The sequence below is a fragment of the Tympanuchus pallidicinctus genome, unplaced genomic scaffold (genome assembly GCF_026119805.1).
Source record: "Tympanuchus pallidicinctus isolate F22 unplaced genomic scaffold, pur_lepc_1.0 scaffold17, whole genome shotgun sequence".
In the NCBI taxonomy this organism is placed as follows: domain Eukaryota; kingdom Metazoa; phylum Chordata; class Aves; order Galliformes; family Phasianidae; genus Tympanuchus; species Tympanuchus pallidicinctus.
In genome coordinates, this window is record NW_026294690.1 from 4,306,528 (window position 1) to 4,325,920 (window position 19,393).

Genomic DNA, 19,393 nt, shown 5'->3' on the forward strand with positions numbered 1-19,393 from the left:
AAAAATAGCAATATGCAGCTTAGCTACAGATAATAGATGACCTCTATTTTCTTTTAAATAGTTGTTTCATTTTTCAGAGATTTTATTGAAGTTGATATTCTACTAATTTCAAAAATAATTAAAGTTATGCTTGAGACAACGCCACACAATGGTATAAAAACAGGATGCTATGTAAAAACTGCTTACATCAAGAAAGAAAAAAGTCAAATTATTCTCTTCTATTCTTCTTTTCCACTTCTGATCTAGATATCCATTAATCAAGTCCTCCGTTAAACAGTGCTATGATCCTTTATCAAAGAAAGCAAAAGCAAACATTGCCACCAAAATTAATCCTACAGGCTATAGTGGAAAAGGATTAGGGAAGCAATTCACTGCATCCCTTGTAAGTCAAATTGTATTTGTCATGGCAGGTAATAAAACACTGTGATGTCTGTGCCTACAAAGTACAATGACAGCTATGCAGAAGAGAGAAATGCAACAAAACCAGTAAACACAGTTGTCACTTCCCAGTATTTTGAGTCCTTCCTGTCATTTTGGTTGTGCATTTATACATCTAAAGGATGAAATCGTTTCTAGAAAGAAAAAAAAGCAAAATAAAAATCTCTGTACGAAGTGTGGTTCAGCTTCCCTCTGCTCAAATGCAAAACCAGCCCAAACTTCAACTCCCAACACGTTTTCATCGGCTTGTATGTTGCTCTGCCAAGGCTAATTGACAGCATGCACTTACCAAACAACCTTTAGGGCAGGGCGAGAGAGCTTCTCTACAGCTGGAGAAAGCAGTTAAACCGTTCTCCTCTAAGGTGATATCACACACTCTTGTTCACACTTGCAGTCACATGAAATGCAAATCACAAGATATGTGGATGCATAACTAACTATTTAAACCCCCGGCACTGAAACTGAAGGATAGAGCCCAGAACAGAAAACATTTCCAAATATTTAATATATGTCTCAAGAAAAATTAAATATGGCAGAGATACAACAGTGCTGGAGTCAACACAACAAAATCCTGATGTGCATGCAACAGTATTTATGTTCTATATTTCCAATAATGATCACAGGCTGCTTAAAGTAAATGAAACAGGGAGAGACTGGTCCTGGAAGATTAGAACTTAGCAGTGACCTTGCCCCTTCTTCTCCCATGTTCTTTATGTTGCAACTCCATAATGTTGCAAAGTTTTGCAATACTTCTGTTTTTCCTAAAGCTCCATTTCTCCCAAGCGTATCTGGAGAAGTTACACACAATTTTTTTTATTTTTTTATTTTTTTTTTTTTTTACTTTTTAAGCTTTTAATGCTGAAGAATAAACAAATAATCTTGGAAATTATACCTCAGAGTCCAAAAGCTCAAAACTATGAAGTAGTGAAAACTTTTCAACTGAAAATCTTTGAAGGTCAATCCTAAAGTGCTAAAATGTTTGGTACAGAACATTTTTAACAGTTTTGTTTGTTTGTTTGTTTTTGGTTTTTGTTTTTTTAAGATTTATTCATCTGCGTTGTTTTTAAACTTTTTTCTTATGTGTCCTATTCATCAATTACCTCCATCTTTTAGATATCTTCTGTCACAGAACAAGATCACTACCTTGAGCTTTCTTTGAAGTTAGATATTTAGGAACCTCATAACACAAAACTGAAGAAATTATCATATGGAAATATTGCAACAAACATCGTAAGAGGAAGTTTTCCAGTTATTTTTCACAAAGAAGAATTAAAGTCAGCCAAACTGAAGCCATGTGATCAGTGTTCTTATTAAAATGTTTAAAAAAGCTTAATTTTCTAAAATAGAAATATTATGTGCGTAGCAATTTCTGTCTCAGGAACCTAGGAAATAGGAATATATTCAGTTTCCTCCTCAGGCAAGTATCACACCTATATCACAGCTGGAGAAATCAAGGCAGGAAGATGAGATTTACCTGGAGGCACAGAAGCTAGTCAATTCCTGACTCTCTATGCTGGGCCAAAGACCACACCTTGCTTTCATCCACTCCAGTAATTAAAAATAAAAGAATTCTTGGTCTGTGTATTCTTTTCAGGCAGAACCTGTCTGACCTGCTAATTTACTGACAATGTATACGAAAAGTCACAGGACAGACAGCCAGTAGAGAATCTTGATTAAAAGAATCCCAGCCCTATACATTTCGTGTAGAATACCTACCTCCTTTTCCTTCCTCTGAACTGTGTTCATTCTGTAACCACCTTCTACAAAAACTTTCGTTGTGGATGATGCAGGATATAAATTCTGTCAAGATTCCTACTCTCAGGAGGGAATGCCTTCTCATTAGTTTATTCAGTCATTAAGAAAAAGACAAATAAATATGGTTCTGTCTTCCTATTTTTTCAGATCAAGGCAGAACAAAACTTCCAAAAAGAAACTGCAAGGTGGTAGACATTCACAGAAAGAACGCTGGTGGAGCTCAGATTCTTCCAGGGACCATGGGAGAGACCTGATATTCTCACAAGCACGTGCAGCATGCATTTGCCCTCTGCAGTCAGCTGCTTTCATAAAAGGGAGTGAAGGCAGCTAACTCTTGCCTGTAAGTGCTAATTTGCAAGCCTAGCATTGCAGTAACTATAACGTTGCTGTGGACAGCCCTTGGGTAACTGATTGAATTGCACATCATCTGACACATTTAGATTCTTCTTGCAAACTTTTACTGCATCCAGGTGAGCACAATCTAATTCTTAACTTTAACTAAGAAAACACAGTTTAGCTTTGGTCTGAGAAAGACTTCCTCTCAGAGCTTCTCTGCGTTTAAATTAGAGAATGACTGACTCTTCCAAATACACAAAAGCTACTCAAAATAAGGACTTCATACTCACATAAATTACATTGAATAGAATTTCACAATACTGTTCATGGAAACAAGTACTGCAAATATCACAGTCTTGGTAAGCAAAAAAAATCTGCAGTACAGATGATCAAAATACACTTTACGAACTGATCAGCAGAGTTCAGCTACAAAGGAAAACATACAACCAGAATTATATCACATATCCGTACCAACACAGCTCCCCATGTGTACCCATCATTTCCTCAGGGAAAAGTACCTTGCTGGGGTGGCCTGAAGAATGGAAACAGGTGCTGAAGCTGCGCCTGTGAATTTCCTTAAATGAATAACCCTTCCCAACTCCAAAGCAAATAGGTCCTAATATTCTGTTAGATTGGAACAGATATACAACAATTAAATGAGCATCGTAAATACCACAGCAGAGCAACTGAGCTGCCTGCATAAAACAACACATACATTATTCCCTGTCAAGAAAGGCTGTGTGACTTTTATTTCTATTACATCTTATGCTACTAAGAAAATTGATCTCAGAAGAGCCATCTACCTTTTTCACACTCGCCTGTTTTTCTCTGAACACAAAGCGTACACATGGAACATGAATTGCATAAGTTCAGCACAATTTTTACAGACTAGTAACTACACTCTACTTGCACTGCAGTCACTAATCTCATTATTTACTAATAGGTAGTGACAGTTTCCTTTTACACAGTACTTTCTCTTACTGTTTTCTACACACTTACTGAAAACTGAAAGCTTCAATGACTTCAGAAGCTACTGAACTACTTATGCTGACTGAAATTTCTCTCCAGTTGGACTAACACCAAAGAAAGCCATCACATTACATTTGAGTGTCAGTATTACACAAGTTGCAATACTACTAGACAGGATAACCATCTTGGATTTAAAGCCTACTCAATTGAAGTTTTCTTTGCCTGATAGAAGATAGAATTTTTATCAGGAATGAGTGCAGAGGAAACAATCCTAAGGAAATCAATCAGCCACACCAGCCAGCACAGCAGTTGGCTTGGGATTAAATATAAAGAATGGTATTTGGGGACTATTGTAGATTATTACATATTAGATAATCTGTTGCATTTAGAATAAAAAAGAATGACACAGTTCAGTGAATTGTACTGCATAACAATCAAAATAAATTCTGCACCTTTGGATGTCATGGCAAAAACTTGGGTAATATCACTTACCAGAAACTCAGCAAGACAGTGATTCCAGATAAACAGCTGGAATTGCAGAATGTCAGTAGATGACAGTGGGACCTCCCAGGAGAAAGAACCACATGCAAAATTAATAGAAACATCAAGTTCTTGCCTTCACACACTGACATGTTCCCACCAATACACACATTCCTATTGAAAAGCCTGTTCTTTAACTTATTTGGTTGAGCTGCAGTAAACTCTACAAAGACTTGAATCAATTTGAACGGTTGTATATTGATGCAGTGTGTGTTAATTACAAGAATAAACTCTGAACTGATTCTATTTGGTCATCACAAAGGTTTTTAACAGTTCCACTAAGGTCAGCCTTCATGTTAGTTTCCAAGCTGATACAACACAGGACAAACAAAACGTAAAGGGCTATGAAATCAGTACTTGACTGTTTAAATAAATTCTGATTCCTTTGCAGTCGTGGAGAATTCTGCTTTACCATACCCAGTGTGCATAGTGGAAAGGAGTCAAAAGAAAATGACATGATGCACAGAAACAGTGATTTGATTTCATAGAATGGTTTGAGTCGGAAGGCATCTTTAAGATCATCATCCAGTTCCAACCCCCCGCTACAGGCAGAGACACCTCCCACTTCAGAGACTGAATTACAGAAGGCTGCTCAGCAGTGTGTCTGCAAGTCAGTGACAGGCAAACATCTCTGACCCACATAGGGAAAAGAGCCTAACTGGCCCAGGTGCAAGGCAGTGCATCAGAAAATTGGGAAGTAGGGAGGCACGACCCGCTCACCTCCTTCCAAAGGTAAGGCTCAGCTCATCTACTGAGCCTCACCTCAGGCACTCAGCTCCTGCAGACTTCTGGGCTCAGCAGGAACTGGACCTCAGAGTGAGAAAGAAGCGCTCTATTGAGAAGTAGGAGGGCAAAGGCTAAAACAGCCCCCTGGAAATTCACACCACTGCAAAGAAATTGTGCTAAACATGTACTAATGCAAGGCAACCTATCTCCTAATTTCTCCACCCTGTTTTACTACAGTTCTCACCACATCTCTCACTGTTAGCAATACACCTTCAAAAGAGCAAATCTCACATTGCAGCAAGGTGCCTTTCAATTACAGCTGACGGCCCAAACCTCTTTGTTCCACTTTTCTGGGCATATCCTGAAACCAAGTATCTTCAAATTATTTCTTGCTATTTCAGCAAAAGGCTGAAAAAACTCACACTTAAACAAAATAAACAAAAAAAAAAAAAAAAAAAAAAAAGCCAGAAGACTGGCATATTACTTAATTACTGGCTAAAAGCACCTAATATTCAAAATATTTCACTGCATTAGTACAAGTAATTTCAATGCAATTTCTCAGAATTAAAATAATCTGTTGTTTTACAAACGATATTAAGTGCATTTCCTCACATTAACACCAAAAGCATGAGGACACCAGTTCATAATGAACATTTAATTAAATAGTCAGACCATGAACTTAATTCCAACAACAAGTTGTATGTTCATTTTCAGCCTGCAATCTATTGCCCGTGTGCACAAACCAAAGGACTACTGACAATTCTGTCTCTGCAACAGCAGGTAAAAAGCAAATCCAAAGAAAGACTTCAGAGAGTCTCAGGGAGACACACTTATCACAAACACCAGAACTCATTTGCATGTTCTGGAGGGCATAAAACAATGGTATGGATTAGGAATGAACGCAGCTCTCACATGTGCAAACCTCATGTGGAGAATTATGCAAAAATTGCCCAAATGCGTGCAACCTTTAACACGTGGCTGCCTTCTGCAGCTGCCAGAACACAGGGTTATCAGCAGCTTGTGATCCTGAGGTATCTTTAGGTGATATGTATATGTGTGTGTGTGTATTTCCATCCATCTTTTCAGAATTAAAACTGCTGCCAGTTGGTCCTAAATACAAGGTTTCAACTATTAATTTTTCACAGCCTCAGTCTGAATGCACAGCTGACTGTCTCATTTGTACACAGACAAGTACTCTCTAAAAGCTGCTTGTGGGTCAAAAACAAGAAGCCTTTTTTGCTGTTTTATCTTTTGTTTTAAATGCATGCATGTGTGCAACTATTTTCTTTCATATGTTTGCTTTTAAGCACCGGCTTAAAAAAAAAAAAAAAAAGCAAGAAATAAAACAGCTCAAAGCAAAATTCTTCTCCCAGAAATGTAAGTACAGAGTATGTAGAGAAAACCAATTAAATTTTGAAAGGTCAAGATCACAATATAACAAATTTAAGGAAGAAGAAAAATAAGAAAAAGATTAACATACAGCCTTTCTAAAGCTCCTGTATCTGCCACTTCTTTTCATTAAATAATGGTCAGAAAAATTATGAGGAAAGGTCTGAAGAAGAAAATTTGAAATCTTTGAAATCTTACCAGCACCGCTGGAAAATATGATCTCACATGAGTGCATATGATTCTACCTCTACAGTTACAGTTATTACAGAGAGGTTCATCACTGCAGCCCAATGTCTACCATCTCGTCCTGGCACATCACTTTCTGGCTTCTCATAACCACCAAAAACTAGCACAGGAAGGTCCCACAAATGTTACATCCTGCTAGAGATCACCTGAGTGATCATTACTCTGCTCTACCAGGAAGTTCACCTCTGGCAGTCCTTAAAAGTTTATTCTGGCTTGCAACATTCACTCCATTCTGGACCCATGCTCTCAGAATTTCCTTAAAGATACAGCACTGCAGGGCAGCAAGAATACACCGATCCTGTTTGGAAAGTTACTTAGAAAGGCTCGAGCGCTATCAGAAACAAAAATACACTGCTTTTGTTAACAGCTGAAAGAAATAGTTAAGGAGAACAGAAGTGCTCTCATTTGAACACCATCACGTTGCTAGGAATGAACAGCCAAAAGCAGCAGTGAAAACCTACATTTTTCTACTGTCATAATCTCTCACTATTGTTAACATCATGCTACGACTAAAAACAGACAGCAGCATTAATGTTTCTGCATTAAGGTCAGCACATACTACCACTAACAGTGTATTTTGAGAAGGAAAAAGAACTTTAAAACAAATTATCAAAAGATCCTACAGAAATATGCATGTAAAAATAAACAGATTACCAGTAAAAAAATAAGGTTAGATAAGAAGATTTACACTGAAGGCATGTAAGAGTAAAGACAACTAAATAAGATCCAAGTTATTACTTCAATGTGGCACTGTGGTTATCAAGTGGACACAGCAACTTGTTTGCTGCTCTTCTACCTATAGAAATCGAGATGTTAAGTTTTTTAAGGGAGAATTAAGTGCAAGAAACATAAGTTTTACCTCTCCCGAATGCAGGAAAATTCTTGGAATCTTCCAGCAAAGCTCCTGGCTGAGAACCCAATATTGTGCATGATTATTAATAAGAATTATTTTATTAGTAGCAGTAAAATAATGGAATTTTCATACAGCAGATTGACAAAATATGTGCACATATGCCAAATGATGGTGTGAGTTACATCACAGAGTAAAAAGTTATGTTACTGAGCACCATAGTAAGCACAGTAATAATTCACATATGTAAATCTGCTGCATATTCTTTCCCACAGTCCACAGCCAATCTATGAAATAAAGTCACAAAATACTTTTAGGAATCCCAACACAGATTCAACACCCGTATTACATTCCATCACAGTTACGTGAGGCAGGCTGAACTGATGAGCTTCGGGTGCGAGCCAACAAGTAACTGTCCATGGCTGAGAAACAACTTCCTTTCAATACCTGCTGCACACTTCTGCTGGTCACAGGATGCACAGCTCTCATATAGTAAAACATCTCTTATTCCAACAGGGAAGCAAATTATGACTCTCCCTAAAAACACATTAGGATACAATTGTTTCTGATTTTAAAAGCTAACAGTTCATTTTAAGCTCTCCCTGAGAGAGAGAGCTTATAGCTTAACTTCATTCCTTTCTCTGATCTTCTGTGGACAACTTCTTGCCACTTCCACTTTCAACAAGATACCATTAATTATCTGGGTTTCCATGTGTGTTTTTTGTCGTTGTTGTTTTGGGGTTTCATTTTTTGGGTTCTTTTTTTTTACTATCATACATGAAGAAGCATAGCAAACGTTTTAGATGGAAATTTAATTATAAATACTTCTCAATACCCAGTACGTGCTTCGATGTACTGTTGTAATACAAGGAAACATCATGAAAATACACTACTTTCAACCTGAAAGATTCTGCCTTAAAACTATGTAACAACTTGTTCTAATCATTCATAAGACTCTTCTTCTTCTGACACTATTTTCCTTTTGAAATACACTTGGTAGTTATTATAAAAGGGGTTATCACATCACATTTGGGTGAGTAACTAAAGAAGTTGAAAAGAAATTCATGAAATTTCATTCCTGATGTCAAAGTACATTCCAATTCTTAACTACGCTGGCATGCTCTGGGAAGCAAGGAGCTGGTCTGTTCAGAAAGTTAAACTGACCTTTAAAGGCAAAACATCTGTTGAGAGTCATGAGAAGCTCAGTCCAACGGATTAAGGCAGCTGAGGAGACGTTAATGCAAGCAGTTATTGCTGTTACATTGGATGAAGTCTACCAAGTACCATAGCCAGGAAGAAGCAGATAGCTCAGAGGTTTCAATCAAGATTAGATAACTGCCTACTTTAAAAAGAAAAAAACAGATTTTTATTAAAAGGATAGATTAAAAATTTGTAAATTTTCTTTACACTGAAAAAGCAAAATATCCACTACTTTCTTTCATATTCAAACCATGAAATAATTGATGCTCTTAAGTTTTTTTTCTTATTTCACCAATTCAAAACAACCTTCTTAAGGACTACTATAGACGTTAATACAACAATTTTAAAGCTAATTAACTATTCAACTATACCTCTAATAACAGAGCTCACAATTTTGGTATATAAGAATAATTGTTAGGCAAATATGGCATAACGAAACAATCTGTGTTGTGCCAGCATTATACAAAACATGCTCTGAAATTGACTCAAAGACTGAGGCCCTTGCACAGTAAGCCCACGGATTTCAATCAGAGGCCAACACTGCTGAATTTTAACGTATTTGAAATACAGACCACTGTTGGAATGACGTTGTCTACTGACAAGATAATTTCAAGGGCAACAACTACTGAAAGAGGTTCTCCATTTATATCATAATTAGGAGGTAAATTCACCATGAGGGACATCAGGGTTTAAATATATATATATATATGTATAGGAGAGGTTACAGATGGAGCCATAGATGAACTGTGCTCTTTTGCTATTATGAGCCAGATAAATCCTGGTTCTAAGGAACGCCAATAACGGCCAGAGATTTATCATAGTAAAGCTATAGCTTAATACACGGATGTTCCCACATGAACCAAACAGACAAAAGAGGCATAACCCAGAAAATAAATGCTGTCACTACTGCCACAGTTACAGGAAAATTAAGCCTGCTGCATGGGATAAAATGAATCAATTTTAAAATGAGAACACAAGAACACACAAAAGCCTTTCTGTCCAGCTACCCTTTAGAATTTCTCTTATAGAACAATGAATACATGCAAAGCAAATTTAATTCCTGCATTATCAAGGTATTATCATCAGACACAATACTGTTGTAGCAGATAGATAAGAATGCCTTGTAATATAGTTAAGGATTTTTTTTGAGACAGATTTTAATTAATGAGTCCTTAAGTTTAAAATCGGAGCAGAAGTAAAAACAAGAACAACAACAAAGGGTAATAAATCACTTCACAACTTGCTAAGTAACAATCATTTCTCCTTTCAGGCTTATGGATGACAGACATTTCTGTAGTGGCATTGTTTGTAACTACATTAAAGATTTCTCATAAGAATGATCCAAGTAAGTTCTTTTTTGGTTAGACAGCAAAAGAGGGCCATTTACAAGTAAATCATTTGGGGGTTTGCTTCTTGGGGAGAAATACATTCTCTGCAGCCTGAAGCAAAATATCAGTTTTTGTTTTCTAATCACCAACAGAAGAAGTGAATTATAATATCCCACTAGATTACTGGCTCTATTCTTTCATTTCATTAGCCATTAACTAGGACGCTCATATGGCACTGGGAAAACCCATGTTCAGATCCCTCATCTTTCAAGTCAGAATCTCAATGGCAAACCATAAATAAAGTCCAGGTTATCAGCAAGGGAAGAGAAAATACCAAACATATGCTCATTAAGAACCTAGATCTATATCTATTTACAACAGGACTCCAAACACTTTAGAAACATTTCACTGAAGAGTGCAGAACAGAAAGAGGAGTCAGCGACCTCAATTTTAACACCACAGTCCTTGTAAAGAAATTAACTTCACAACAGTAAGACTGCTTTAACATATTGTATAATACCAATGTACTTAAATAAAGTCATCCTTTGATCCAGCATAAGGTCGTTAAATCAAAAATGAACTTAGTGCTTTCTGAATCCTCCTTTCCTAAACACAGGCTTTTAATTTCCTTCCAGCAAAATGTACTTCCTTATTTGCCTACTTGCGTAAACAAAATGAAGAACTGTTACACTGCACCAAAGACATTCTCTTTCCCAAAAAGTCCTGCTTTGCCATCTGGAAAATGAGTAACAGTCACTGCAGAATGTATGGCATCTGGTGGATAGAACCTGAGCAACGGAGGGACAGCATGCCTATTGACAAGAGCCAGCCAGGAAGTTGTAAAGCGTTCCTACTTCTTACCTTTTCAGACTCGAGGATAAGAGCTTGCAATAACTGCAACACGATCAAGTAAGAGAAAGGACAGATAACAGAAAATAGCCCAAATCCAAACTATTTTCTCTCTAATTCTGCCCTGAGAGTGCACCAGCTTTTCATGTGTGACACAGCATGTGTTCAAGCACGCCCTGATTCTCTGCGTTCTTACAGATGTGGAAAGAAGATCCTGGGAAAGCATCCTGCATTTCACGAGCCAGCCTGCAGCACTCCTAGCTGAGGAGCAACTTGTTTAGTTTTTTAATGAAATAAAATAATCCACTACATAAAAATGGCCAGGTTTTCACAAGCTAATATCTTCTGCCTAGCTGTAAAAAATCCCCCATTTGCGTCGCAATCACCCACCATAAAAAAACAGAACAAACCCACAATGACTGAGTAATTTTCCCCATATTTTTCCCCAGGCTCAGACAATAACAAATATTTAGTTCTGTAGAACAGACCAAACCAAGCACAAAGTCCCAGATATCCTGTTTCAGAGACTACAATCATTTAGAAGCATGTGCATTGACAAGTTCCACATGCTTGTGTATGTGCTATCATGCTTAACAATATGGTATTCACTCAGCTGCAGTTTTCAGAGCAGCGGTTGGTATCTGATGACAAATTCCATTCTAGCAAGAAGATTCTTTTCCCTCTCTGTGCCAAACAACATTTAAAGAGATAGTGTTTCAGCAAACAAAATTTCCTCGGAGGTAATGCCACCAATCACTGCAAACATTGTATCACCAATTAGGTAGACAGGATTCGGAAAGAAAAGACTTATTGTCTGGATGACGAGGGTCGGAACTCGGAGCAGCTGGTTTGTGCCCAAGCCACACTGGCTCAAAAGCATCTGCTATGCTGAAGGATGCTACAGCATGTTTATCAACTGCACCCGGATAACATCTTCAAAATGTTTTAAAATTAATTTTAAAAATACATATTTAGACACTTTGTTCCTGAAGGCATTACCGTCACTCCACTGAGTATGCTAATGGTGTTCTACTGCTATTAAAATACATCTAGGCGCCAGGCAGACAACAGCCCCATTTTCCAGCCTATTTAACAAGATGAAAACATAGTGCTACTCATTCTTTATTTCCTCGCTACAATAAACTTTGAGGGAGAATAAAGGGTGAAGTTTTGTGGAGATAAGAGTATGGGGGTGGGAGGGAAGCACTTCAAGGAATAACTTTTCCCTTTTAACACTCCTAATTTCAAGAAAATCCTAAGAATGATGAGGTAGCCCTGATATCACTTCACAGAAAGCTCCTGTCTGAACATACTAAGGTCAGCTATAAAGCGTTTTTGGAAAACAAAGAGCAGAAGGTCAGGAATTCAGCCATTTGAGTGCTTTATGGGGAAAAAAAAAAAAAAGGAAAAAAGGTGAACTGATACTTAAAAACACAGAAATATTAATATTTTCCTAGTCTATATGGTTCATAAATCTAAAAGCATAATACTACACATGTCATTACTCACAGTACTTTATTATTTAAGGCTTTTGGTATTCATGCAGCACCAACAGATGACTCAGGCTGCCTTTCAGTGATTGAACCACATATGTTTTTCCATCACACTGCTACCAAGCAGAAACATCACACTTCCATACTTCTCTTCTTTTCAGTACTAACAGATGAGTTATGCCACAAATTCTGCTCCAAAACTAACAGGACTCCGTCTTTCCCCATCATTGATTAAATAAATGACTAACTGACAAATCCAGTTTTAACACCTTCAATAGCTGCTGAGGGATTACAAACACAAATATTACTGCTTAGGAATCAGATTTTCCTCCAAAAAGCTTAAGTTTCTGTTTTGCTAAACACAGCAGATAAGCTCTGACCATAAGAACAGGTTTTAATTCATAATAATTATCCATCACTTCATTGCAAAATAGATTAGGGCTGGGATTTTAAATCACAATAGTTTTTCTGTATTAGACATACCAACTCTACAGTCTAGCTTAATTATGTGAAATTGATTAAACTAAGCCACATAAAAGGAACTACTGCTGAAGAATAATAGTCACCACAGGCAAGGAGTGCAGAATAGCAATTCCAGGCTTACATGTAGAAAAAGAATATCACATGCAACTCCTCCACATGTTCAAGAAGAACAGCTTAATCAAAGATCATCTTTCTTTTAAATGTAGTCCTCTATTGCAGGGTTTCAAAATGTAAACGAAGACTCAGTTGTTATGGAAGCAGCACAATGCACCAGAATGCAAAGCTATTACCCTCAACATTCTCGTGCCATTTATGAGCTGTTTCCAAACCTTTCATTTCCTTGTGGAAGTATATTGTCTTCTGTTTCCAAAAACAGACTTTTCATTCTGTTATCCTGAGAGGGTAAGAAACAGCACGTTTTTTCTCTCCTCCATTCCCATACTCATGAACTGGAATTGCTCATTGGAAGGAGGAATAAACAACATGTTACAGGACAAATACTCAGCGTTTGCCATGCGTTGTGTTAGTGCAAGCTCTCATCAGCTTCTTCCCTCAATATTTTTTATCAATAACAACGTTATGCTTTTATATCACTTTTTATAATTGAAAGACCAATTCTCAAAATCCTTATTTTTACATAAGAAATACAAAATAACACTTCACAGCGTTTGAACTCTGTACAGTTATGGGAGTTATGGAAAACTGCACTTCCAGTAATGAGTTACTAAAATATTACAATCTGAAACTGTAGTTTTCTCAAATTAGCCACTGTAAGTACTGAAGATATGAAAGATCATTACAATTCCAGTAAGTATGGTTTAGGGAAAGAACAGAAGAGCAGTATCAAAAATCTCATAGTAAACTTGACTTTTGCATCTCTACAGGAATCAACATTTGGTGAGGTTTCTAGCTCTGATAACATTAAAAAGACATCATGCATACACAGGCCTTACAGATGTCCACTTACATAAAGCCCACTGAACAAAGCTTGGAGGGGAAAAAAAGCACCAAGCAGCAACACCTTACAAATGCCACCTACAGATGAAGAGCTGCACATTACCTACCCTGGAACAGCTGCTCATAAACAGCACCGACTTCCTACATCCTTTCCCTTCTCCTCTGCCAGTTCAATGATTAGTGACAAGTCTTCAGTTGACAAATTAGCTCTTGCAAATCTTATTATTTACCTTAGATAACCACAAGCACATTTATGAGAAGATTTACTGATCCATTGGAACCTAACTACTCATCTCTTCAGAGCATCCTCATGTCAGGAAAGCACATTGCTTCCATCCTTGTGTCTCCACTCAAAAAAACAAAAATATTTCAAACACGAAATGTGTAAAGGACACCAGGAATTGTCCCTTAGACAAACTTCTATTCCAGCACAAAAGTAAAAGGCTCTGGATAAGACACTAATGTTTTTATTACTCTGCACTGTGACTGGGATATTAACAACTATGTAGAACTCAATATGGGATATACAGATATAGAGAAGAACCAGTGCTAAAACTTCAGGGGGGGAACGCCAGGCACTTCACTGGAAAGCTCAAGGATGTCTGCCCAATTCAGGCCTAAGGCTAACTCTTAGTATCCGTTCTGCAACACAATGTGAGCAACACTTGCTGGTACAATTTCCACAGGTCAACAAACAAAAAAAAGTTCAGCAACTGGCCTGGGCTACCATTTCTTCCTTCGAGCAGCTTTTCATACAACAGCATGATTGGTGCACAGTGCAGTGTGCACAGCAACAGGACAAACTCAGAGACAATCTAAGTCAGAAGTTGCAGAGTGATATAAATCTAATTAAGTCGAAGTAGTAAAACTAAAGGAATGTAAATTAGAAACAGACACACACCAGCTTCCTCACATTCAAGTTGCACTGAATCAGACTTCCTCTGGATTCTCTAAATCCAGCCCAACATTCCTACCCCATGGAACTCAAAATCGAATTCAAACTAGAGAACTTAGGCAGTAGGCAACAACAACAAAAAAAAGCATCTCAAACTTAAGAAAATTGATAATGCATACTAAAAATATGCAAGGACTACTCCAAAAGTAGTGCCTCCAATTTTATGTAGTAAAAATAAGTAGTCAAAGGAAAACAGGCCAAGCTTTTGTCCTCCCTGCAAATTTGCAAGTTAGCTTACAAGAGAAATTTCCCAAGCCAAAATCAGAGAAATCTCCTTGAGACTTTCACTGCTGTTCATTGTACTCATAACAGTCAACAACTGTAGCATTAAACTAAATCATCCCACTGTAGTGGCATCAGTACAAATCCAGTCCATATCTAGCAGAGAAGTGAACATGAAAGAACAACAGCAATACTCATTATAATACATAGAGACAATAATAGAAAAGAGCTCATGAGTATAAAACCACCACTGCTCAAATTTCTTCAATAGTGAGCTACTGTTATCTTGAATATTGAATGGACAAACATGATGGAACTTCATCTTCAAACACACAGTGTTTGTTTACTACTGCAAGTACTTCAGTGAGGTGATTAGCAACAGCAATAATGAATTCTTTTATAAAACATTCAAAGCTTCCACTTTTCAAAAAAAAGTGCACAGAATAAAAGAGCAAAGATTAAAAAGTGGAATTCACTGTAAGAGGTGACGATGCACAGAAGCTGCACACAAAAGCAGTTTAAAAGCCAGAAGAGCATTTTTCTAGTTAGCATCTATTCAGGTTGATAGCCAAGAAACATACACTAGTCAGAAAAAAAACTGAAAAACAGAGTTAATACTCATGCTCCATTCTAAAAAGTACAACTGCAGTTTGCCATAAATGAAAACATTCTGCTGACATTGGCTAACACACCTTGGACACTTAATGTGAACGCTAAGAGAAGTGAAAATGCTACCCATACGACTGCCAACATGTTACTCCATTGCTGCAACTGACATTTACCAAGCTGACATCCTGTGTTCACCATTTATTAGCACTGAAAGGAAAGTGAAATGCTCATTACTAATTCTAACAGTTCATCTCCTAGTTTTTATGAGCTGGAATCTTTGTTCATCTATCCATGCACACCCAGTTATGTGTTCTTACAAGAGAATAGGCCTAACTTAAAACACTGAGGAGTGTGAGCTCTCAAATCCTCCCTAGCTGGCCAGCAGCTCCACTACAATTTCTTTGTCTACTAACAATGCAAAAGTAATCAGGAAAAGTTGGGCACCTTTCTATAGATGGGAAAGCACATTTTTAAAGTGATAGTTTTGCATACTAAGCAATTTACATGCATTATATTGCTTTTGCATTTGAGGAAGACCATTTTAAGGGCTTCTAGAGACATCTTCCTACATATCAAATTCAAAAAGCTACAAAAATGAGCAAAGCCAACTCCTAGGCTAATACACAGTGCAAACATAAACATCTGGATCCAGGAAATAGAGAACTAAGTTTCAGACTTACGCTTCTCATCATCAGCATGTACCAGAGAGGCTGCTCTTGATAAAACATCCAATGGAGTCTCCATTCCTCTCTGGATCCTGAAAATTCAGAGAAAAGGTCTTAAATTTTACAATGCTTTAACAGTACACAGTTATTCAGCCACTAAACTACAAATACTAGAAACCCTATCATCTTGCCTGCTGCATTTTTGAAGGTTTTCTTCCTTTCCACATGCCTTCCTTCCATCCAGACAGTCACATGAGACAATATCCAAAGATGCAACTCGCCTGGACAGGTGGCCCAATGATCCATATCAGCTTAAGATTGTTTTAGACTCAAAATCTTCAATAAATTTGGACCCCATATTCTCCTACGCCCAAAGTGAAATTATCTAAAGCTTGTAAGCTATTAAGTTGCTTTCTTACTTACGAATGTACAGTCAAGCCTTCAGTGTGCATCTGTATGCCACAGACAGAAAACTGTGACTTACATAAGCACCATCACACCTCAGTAACTTCTTGCACCTGTTCTTTCCCCACACAACTCATATTATTCCCATACTGAACAAATTAACGCCATCCCACAACAATGTACATTTTAGGAGCTTATTAAGCAACAGCCTCTCCCACAAAAAAAAAAAAAAAAGTTAATAAAGTTTATATAAGTGTTACATAAATGGCTTCAAAACCGAAATGTTTTCTGTGTAAAAAGATGTGAAAGTGAAAGTAAAGAGGAGAGCAGCACATTGTCAAGATGCTTTCATTGAAAGGCCAGCAACTTGTATCTGTTTTACAATAAGACAACTGCAGTGAGAGAGCTGTTAGGAAAACAAATAGAGGAACAGAGACAACCCTAAGAATGCTCACAATGTCCTTGTTGTTTTGGTTTTTTTTTTCCTTCCCAAAGCCTGTATGATAGACTGCCATAAAAACTGCTCACTGTAATTTTCTCTTCTATTTCCAAATCACGCTGAAAAGTAAGAAGAGAAAAAGGAGAAAAAAGGGAAATCTCAAACACGTGTCTATGGGCTTAACAACAAGCACATGTTTGGGAAGCCATTTCTTTGACTTTGCACTATGAATGATGAATCTCACGATCCTCCCTCCCTCTTCCTAAATAAAGTCAAAGACTCTAAAATCAATCAAAGATTTTAAAGCATAAGATGAAGGATTCTTAAGTACGCTTAAGTTTCCATGAGTTTTTCAAAAAAGAATTAAATCCAGTCTTGTTTGGCATCAGAACTGCCAAGAAGACTGGAGAAACTTGCAATAACCGAGTATCATGCTCAAGGATAAAGACATTCTTCCTTGCTGTCAGAATCAGCTTCTGCTCAAGAACGGTACTTTAACTCAGAGCAGTCAGCTCTTCTCTTTTAAGGCAGTATAGGCAGGCAACACATTTTAGAAAATAAGATCTTAGACTCTGATTTTACAAAGTCTGTCTCAACTAAATATTTCTTTATATCATTTTCAACTTCTCCCTCTTCCAAATCAAAGCAAGCAGCATTCAGTAAGGAGAGCTCCATCACTGCACTCGGATCTCTTAGCCGGGGATGGTTGGTTCTTTTCCCCCTTTTGTTTTCCGAGGACTTTAAAATAGCACCACTTTCTTTCCCTCTGGCTGTTGGTTACTGAGCCTCTCACACAGACTCTTCTAACAAAGCCAAAGCTCTGCTGGAAACAAAGATGACAAGGCTTCTGATCAGATGAGGCAGCTACACCAAACTGACGGCTATCTGGTGGTTTAGCACTAACCAGCTTTGTCCTACATTTCAAAAGAACGCTGAGTTTTTTGGTCAATTCTTTAGAAAAACTCTCGGTAAAGAATAACGCACAGGGTACTATAACGTCTTTTATGGAAAACAAGTTTTCTATTTGCTGCTTTCCTCGAGTGTTTCAGTAATTTTGGAATAATGAGAGCTTTCCAGAACGTGCTCATAGTGAGAGAGTTAGCTGGTGACAGAAGTTTGCCTTGAGAGAAGGAAATGGGAACCGAGTCTGAATTCTCTGCAGGAAATTAGACACTTTAAGAACAACTTCAGCACAACTATCCTCAATATAGTTTTGTAGCTTTGCACACTCCTGAAAGTTCACATCATGGAGAGTTGCAGAAGTGTTTTGCTAACACTTAATGCCCTGTGAAGAACGTTGTGCCTGTTCAAGAGCTTCCTTGAAGGGATGCTGCTTATACAGCCATCTGCCAGTGCCAGCATGTGATTCCACATATGTTGTGACTTTTCAAGGCCGCTGAGCACACTGACAGTTTTAGAAAGTACCTTCAAGAAGCTACAAGCTCCCAGGCTGTATTCAAACAGGATGAAATATCCCCCCGTCCCTCAGTTAAGCTAACATCTCAGGGACAGCAGTTCAGAAAAGAAACAAAGGTTGCCTACGAGAATGAGAGGAGAATCTTCCCTTGGTGGTTTAAAGCTCGAAATCCTCATTTATCAGAAAGAACAGCAACTGCTCCGTGTACTCAGCCAGCCTTCAGAGGACAGCCCCATCGCTCCCCTCAGCAGCCGCAGAACTGAAAGTTCAATTCCCAGGTTTTGATAAAAGCATCAACTCTCTGTTGCACCAAAATTTCTTTAAGCATTAGAGACAAAACTAAACCCCAGTATTTTAGCCTATGTGCTAATTGGTCTACATCCAGGTCTCAAAAGGGAAAACAAGTGCCTAGCAAGATGAAGTACACAAACTTAACTTCCTCTGGCTAGACTTGATTTAGACACTATGAAAACAGTTCAACTCTCAGTTTAAGTCTCTTACTTGTAATAAACTGTTCAAGCAGTGTGAGCTGAAAGTACTTTTACAAGAGCTTAAGATATTTTTATCTGCAGTAATTTCAATTATTAGTTATTGTTACTGCTTCTACTCAGTATTTCCCTAGCCTGACATCTCACCTGCACAGCAGCACTGAAACATTCTGAAAAACAGCACAGACATAGAATGTAAAATTCTATTTAAGAGACGTTTAGTAACTTGCTGTCCAGACACCATCGAAATGATTATCACTGACTCATCAGAACAAAACACCTGTCAGTATAATGAAACAACACATTATTTTGTCCCTTCTTTTAAAGCTTCTGCAAATGCTCAGCTTATCAAATGCCTGTTAACATACACAGAGTGTAGCATTAGAGAAATCAAATCTTTTAAAAATGAACTATTAAATGTTTTCATGGATTTCTATGGTACCCTCTGAGCATCAGGGAAAGAACACGGGGCAAAATCCTAAACCTGCCTGTTTAAAATTCAAATAAACAAGCAGTAGGGAAACCAAAGACAAACTGCAGACTGGGCAACAGGACATTCGTGCAATCCCACAGTTATTATTCACAGCAGGGTATGTCAGGAAAGATTTCCAAAAAGAGACGAACTTCATATCTG

At 37.7% G+C, this 19,393-nt stretch overlaps 1 protein-coding gene across 1 annotated transcript in view; it reads right to left on the minus strand.

Annotated features, from left to right (window-relative positions):
- The window catches only part of VGLL4 (vestigial like family member 4), a 79,926-nt gene that overhangs the window by 57,161 nt on the left and 3,372 nt on the right, over window positions 1–19,393 (minus strand). Inside the window, exon 2 of the mRNA XM_052678354.1 lies at window positions 16,026–16,102. Coding sequence (XP_052534314.1) covers window positions 16,026–16,089 — 64 coding nt within the window. The 5' untranslated portion in view covers window positions 16,090–16,102. The remainder of the gene's footprint in view (window positions 1–16,025; window positions 16,103–19,393) is intronic.